Raw genomic sequence first — 6,652 nt, forward strand, 5'->3', positions numbered from 1 at the left:
AAATATTATATTTTCTAAATATATTTTGTCTCAATAGTTTCAGATTATTTTTCACACTTCCTTTGTGGGTGATAAATGGTTATAAGAATTTCACCTTTTGGTGATCTAGAATAATCTTTCTCTGAATTAAATTTATTCTGGAAAAAAAAAATTCAAGAAATAATCGTTTTTAACAAAACCACATGAAAATTTCTGGCACCCTAGAATTTTTTAGAAATAATGCATTCATTCATTCATTCATTCTTTGTCTGTAACTGTTCTTCCAGGTCAGGTTCACAGTGGGTCCAGGGCTCACTGGGAACACACTCTGGAGCGGGCGTCAGTCTGTCGCATCACAACACACTCACACAGTCACTCAAGCCTTTGGACACTTTTGAGCAGCCAGTCCACCTCCTAACATGTTTTTGGACTTGAAACAAAAGCACCCAGTGGAAATTCACTTGAACATGGGAGAACATCCCAACTCCTCACACAAAGTCACCTGGAGCGAAGATCGAACTGACAGCCACAACACCCTGGAGTTATGTGCCAGTGACACTACTTTTTGCGCCACCATGCTGCCCTAGAATTAATTTTTAAAAATTGATCAGTGTCTAAGAAATTTCAAGCAGTACTGCATTACTTCTTGTTTTACTATGTATATATGAGGTTATGCAAAGTTCAAATTACCTTAGTCATATTTCAAAATATATTAACTTCCATAGATTATTACTACAAAAAATAGCCATTTTCCTAAAAATGCTCATTGCTACAGTTATATAAAAACAGTAATAATAAAAACAAAGAAACAAACCAAATGCTGAAACTGCAACTACATTTTCAGGATAAAAACTTAAACTCCTTTTGTTCCTACTCACAATGAGTATGTTTAGAGAGGCTGGGTTGCACAGGGTATAAGGCTCCAGGTGAGTGTGAGGATGTTCATAAGTCCCCAGCTGGCAGCCGTACATTTGGAGTTTGTCTCTGTAAACAAGAAGGTTGTCTCAATGGAGCTTGCAAGAAGGAAAACTTGGACTGTTGTGTGCACATATGCCCAGAGTATTGGGCCTTCTTGGAGAATGTGGGTAGAATTTGAGAGAGGATACCATTCTTCACTGTTTTGCTGGGGGACATCAGTGTTCTATATGACTGGGAAAACTGTAAAGGGAAGAATGATCTGCCTGATCTGAACCTGAGTAATGGGATGTTACTGGATATCTGTGCTAACAATGGTTTGTCCATAACAAACACCAAACACCAGTTCAAGTTCACAAATACCGTAACTGTACTTGGTACCAGAGCACGATGGGGCAAAGGTCACTGATAATTCTTTTGGTAGTGTCTTCTGACTTGATATTCTCTGTTTAAGAGAAGAATTAAACTGTCTGCTGAGCTGGATAAGGTGGCAGGGAAAATCACTGGACAGACCTGGTAGACACAAATATGTAGTGAAGGTTTGCTGGCGAGGGGCTCTGTCAAGAATGATGTCACCTCTGAGAATATTTTTCACATGTTCACGGTGGTCACAGTCACACAGCTCCGGGACCTGGTGGTTGTGGGTTCCAATCCCACTCCAGGTGAATGTGAGGAGTTTGGTGTGTTCTCCCCGTGTCCGCATGGGTTTCCTCCGGGTGTTCTGGTTTCCTCCCATAATCCACAAACACCTGTTGTTAGGTGGATTGGTGACTCAAGTGTGTCCATAGGTGTGAGTGTGTGCGTGTGTGTCGCCCTGTGAAGGACAGGTGCCCCCTACAGTGTGTGTTCCTGTCTTGTGCCCAGTGATTCCAGGTAGGCTCCTGACCCACCACGACCCTGAACTGGATAAGCAGTTACAGACAATGAATGAATGAATGAATGAATGTTCTGTTCTGTAGAAGGTGAGGGACATGGTGTTGTTGGAATGGTCCAAATTATGAGGAGCTGTCTTGGGTGAAAACCTATACAATATAGCATGGACGTCAGCAACAGAGTCTTAGGATTGGCTGAGATGGGTGGTGGCTTCCATTAAAAAAAAGCCGTCCAGATGGTCCGTGCCAATTATCAAAGCATCACATTTTTCAGAGTCCTTGGAAAAGTCTATGGCAAGACATTGGAAAGAAGAATCCATCTGAGGGTTGAACCTCACATATCAGAAAAACAATGCAGATTACTAGCCATGAATTGGCCATGTGTGAGTGTGTGTTGCCCTGTTAAGTACTGGCGCCTGCTCCAGGGTGTTATCCCGCCTCGCGCCCAGTGACTCCGGGTAGGCCCTGGCCCCACTGCGACCCTGAATTGGATAAGCGGTTTCAGACATGAATGAACGAATGAATAACACATTTCATGTGTTGAAATACTTGTGGTGAGGCCAAGGTAATGAATCTACAACAGGATATAAATAACATACTGTACATATACTTACTTAAAATACTAAATTACAGAAACAGAAAACACCCACCAGTCATGAGCTTTGGGTAATGGCTGAAAGGATGAGATCGCAGGTGCAAGTGGCCACAGGGAGATTTCTCTGTTGGGTTGTTGGGCACATTTTTGTGTCACCTACATCTAACTATTACAGTTGCTGTGGTGGTTTATGGTCCGATCAGCAACCAGCTACCCTTAACAACTAGGGTAACTCATTGAGCCCAGTCCATGACTAGCCAAAATCACCCACTGCATCACTAGTGTTTTACAGGGGTCACTGAATTAAGCCCCCGGCACCTCCAGAAGGCTTAACGCCAAAGCCAGACCAACCCCTCTTCAAAGCTACCTTTACAGCCCTCCTTGGTGACTAAAGCTGTACCAAGCCACACTGGCATCTCTAATGCTTGCTTTGCTGGACCAGTTCCATGTGAGCTTTACATGATACTCACCTGCCCTCTCCTCCACATACCTAAAACACACATCAGCCAATCCACATTTACAATGTATTTCTCCAAGTAGTCTGTGTTCTCTTTATCCACAAACACAGACTGGACCTATCAGCTGTTTCTGATAACTGCTTCACAGCTGCCCTTAGTCTACAGCCCCTACAGCCAAACTGCACGAGCAAGGATGTGGCAGACTTGGCTGCAAATCCCTTGAAGATTAATTGGGCATTTTGGCAACCACAAACTCCTGGGCGTAGCATAAAAAAGATTATGTATGGTGTAGGATCTGTGATGTTGTAGAGCAGTTTTTCATTGGAAACAACGTTAGCGTCATCTAAAAACAAACAAACTAAAAAGCAGAACATTTTATATCTATACATGCACCCACCCAAATTCTGCCATGGAAACTTGATCCACTGATCTCAACCACATAGAAAACCTGTGGGGAGCTAAAGAGGACAGTGCACACATGACCCTGGACATTCTGGAGAGATTCTGTACAAAGGAACGTTCTCAAACTCACTGCAATGTATTCTCTAAACTTGTAAGATCTAAGATAAATCTAACTGATCTTTAATGTGATTGTAAACAAAAATATTAAATGCACGGCTTCAGATATTATATAGGTCACATGTAGGTTTGCTCCAATTAAAATTTGAATTGTTTGTAGTTTTTGTTCTTAGTTTGAGATCAAGCTAATTCACCAAAATACGAATCTTTACAAGAGGTGAAAATAATAGTTCATTGTGCTGTATGTATATATGTATTTATATATTTTATTAATTTCGAGATTACTTTACAGTGGGAACTTAATCTGTTTACAATATTTTGAACGGAGAATGAAGAATTAGCACTTATTTTTTTTATGGTCTTGAAAGTTTCGTATCATTTTTATTTCATGAATTTATCTGGGAGAAAGTTATAGTAATATATATGACATATGGACACAGTACACAACTACATTTCTGCTGTCCTGGTGTTTATATGAGAAGGGAACTAGCTCCCCCTGTGTGCGTCAGAGAGAGAAGAAGTGGGCGGTGTTAAAGCCCTGTTTATAAACTCTAACTACTCGCCGTTTAGACAGAAGGAAGCCAAGCTGCCGCCGTGCATGGAAGTAGTGGTCGTTGGGCGCGAGCAGCGTCTGACCAGCAGCGAGAGTCCAGCATGGCTCACTGCGGCAGCTGTCAGTGCAGCAGCACCAGCAGCATCAGCAACAACAACAGCAGCAACAACAGCAGCATCCTTTACAGCCTCCTGAATAGCGACGCGCCTCGTGCGTCGCACGCGCCTCGCAGCCCGCGCCTCACAGCCCCCTCCACACACGCTTGCGCGTGCGGCGCCGTGAAGCGTGTGTCCGTGCGAGCGCCGCACAGCGCCTGCCGGGCGGCGTGCGCCGTGCTCGTGAAGACGCTGAAGTTCGTGAAGAGCGTGCCGTGTTTCCGCGCGCTGCCCGCGGAGGACCAGCGCGCGCTCGTGCGCCGTGGTTGGGCGCCGCTTCTCGTGCTCGGCATGGCGCAGGACGGGATGGACTTCGAGACGGCGGAGACGGCGGAGGTCAGTCTGCTGCAGCGCATCCTCACCGGCGGAGAGCAGCAGGACAGCGCGCGCACACGCACGCACGCGCACACCGGCGTGGCGCTCGCGGACGTTCAGACCATCAAAACCTTCCTCAGCAAGTGCTGGGCGCTGGACATCAGCACCAAGGAGTACGCGTACTTAAAAGGAGCCATCCTGTTTAATCCAGGTCAGCAACCAGCGCTCTGACACTGCTGGACACGGAGGATGACCACCTTAAATTCATCCAACTAAAACAAACTGAACGCCAGGCAAAAGTTTGGGGAACTCCCGGTCAGTGGTCAGGCGGGATCTCCCTCATAGCAGGGTTTTCGAGTTTCAGATAAGTTAAGTCCTGATTTGAGGACTGGTTTAGCCGGGTTACTAAGGTCCGAGTATGAGTCGTCCAATAGAAACGCCATGCTCCTCTCCTCCAGTTAGTTAGATTCATTTTTGTAACATCCTCCTCCAGGTCCCAGACTTGGCGTCGAGGGGGAGAGGAAGTGATAAATGAGGCCGTGTGGAAAACCAAAAGTCTCTTTTCTATGTTATTTCTTATAAAAATAGAAATAGAATGTGAGGGTTACATGGCGTTCATACCGCCCATTCTGGGGTAATTCATTCAGATAGAGGTTTGGTTCTGTTTAATAGGCCAAGTCCTGTTAAAAATCAAACAAATGGCTGATCGAAAAGTAAGAAAACCGTATTGTTACAGAGACTCTAGTACAGTGTTGTAGTTTATATCTAAAATGAATGAGTGTGTTAAATTGTTCGGTGTACGCTTGTGCACTCACACAGCAAATTCACCAGTGCTACATCAACACTATTAGTGTTAACTTGCCACCGAGAGTGTTAAATTATTACACTAACAGTGTTGATTTAACACTAAAAGCAGTTCTGTCAAAACTTGAGTCCTGTTTCGGCCTGTGTACGTGTATATCACTAATATCATGTTGTGATCAAACTTACACACGCACATCTTGGACTTGTCTTGCTGGTTCCCAGAATATTTGAAAGTGAAGACATATTTAAGGTGACTGTTAGGGTTAGGCCAGGAGCAGCTGTGGTTAAGGTAGTTGTAAGTCTCTACAAAGTGAATTTAAGCTTTTATCTTGTCCCCACAAGTAATAAAAACAAAGATGTGATTGTGTCCCAGGTGTAAATCACGATATACGCACACAAAGCTGTTTTAAACGTACTTGTTTATGAGACCTTGTCTGCCTGTCCCCACAGCATACATCATATTTGAAGGTGACCACATGTTAGAGGTTAATACTATATCAGTGTTATGATTCTGCTCAGTGTTCGGGTTAAGTTAGATGTAAGTGTAAAGAAATAAAGGAATAAAAGTCTATGCAGTGTACCAAGAAGTCTTGAAAACAAACGTGTGTGTGTGCTTTTTTTTTAGACGTTGCAGGTCTGCAGTGTCATCGCTACATCCAGGGGCTGCAGAGCGAAGCGCACCAAGCCCTGAACGAATACGTGAAGATGATCCACGGAGGAGACACGGCGAGGTTCGCTAAACTCTTCATTGCGCTCTCTATGCTGCGCTCCATCAACGCTAACGTAGTGGCAGGGCTCTTCTTCAAACCAGTCATCGGCTCCGTAAACATGGAGGAACTGCTGCTCGACATGTTCTACGGAAAGTAGCGACAAGTTTTTCATGCGCGCTCCCTTCCTCCCACGGACCGAATCGGCGGCGCGTACTCACGGACAGAGACTGCAGGGGAAGGCAGGAGCAGTGCGCATGCGCTCTCCACAAGAACTTATTCCTCATAAAACACGTTATTTTTGTACGATAATACCCGGACTGTGTTCTATCTTTGCCTTTTGAGTGGAACTCATCGCTGAATCCAAAGTCTGACGTTATCCCCCTTTGGGGAAATAGCTTTATAGTTGTTCCTTCTTCATTTAATGAGCTTTCCTGTGTGTGTTGCATTGTGCAGCCGTCTGATGAAATAACGTTAGGCTATTTATTGGAGTATATTTGGATCATTAGAAAATCTTGTAGGTCTGTGTTTCTATTGTTGCCTTATATGCGTTGACCACACTGAAAAAATAAAATATTAGGCTAACAATAAAGTTTTTTTTGGGTCACAGAAATTCCATAAGACAATTCAGAAGGACAAAAGGAAGAAGAAAAGCAATCCCATAAATAAATAAAACTATATATATATAATTATTTCTTCCTACCAGAAGAGGGCAGTGTTATCCAACAAACCTCAAGACTAAAAAAAATTAAATAAATAGCGCAGAAAGATTTCAAAGCA

At 43.9% G+C, this 6,652-nt stretch overlaps 1 protein-coding gene across 1 annotated transcript; it reads left to right on the forward strand.

Moving 5' to 3' along the window:
• The first annotated feature begins 3,928 nt into the window (after positions 1-3,928).
• LOC136677116 (nuclear receptor subfamily 0 group B member 1-like) lies at positions 3,929-6,448 on the forward strand. The gene is made up of 2 exons (XM_066654534.1): positions 3,929-4,572; positions 5,791-6,448. Exons 1-2 carry the CDS (start codon positions 3,993-3,995, stop codon positions 6,030-6,032), a joined length of 822 nt encoding a protein of 273 aa, XP_066510631.1. The 5' UTR covers positions 3,929-3,992; the 3' UTR covers positions 6,033-6,448.
• The last annotated feature ends 204 nt before the right edge of the window (positions 6,449-6,652 follow it).

Source organism: Hoplias malabaricus, chromosome X2, assembly GCF_029633855.1.
Source record: "Hoplias malabaricus isolate fHopMal1 chromosome X2, fHopMal1.hap1, whole genome shotgun sequence".
NCBI classification, from domain to species: domain Eukaryota; kingdom Metazoa; phylum Chordata; class Actinopteri; order Characiformes; family Erythrinidae; genus Hoplias; species Hoplias malabaricus.

Excerpts from the sequence above, each read along its gene's own strand:
- LOC136677116 (XM_066654534.1), top strand. The coding sequence starts at position 3,993 with ATGGCTCACTGCGGCAGCTGTCAGTGCAGCAGCACCAGCAGCATCAGC. Across the intron at positions 4,573-5,790 it reads AGCCATCCTGTTTAATCCAG|ACGTTGCAGGTCTGCAGTGT; the intron begins GTCAGCAACCAG and ends CTTTTTTTTTAG.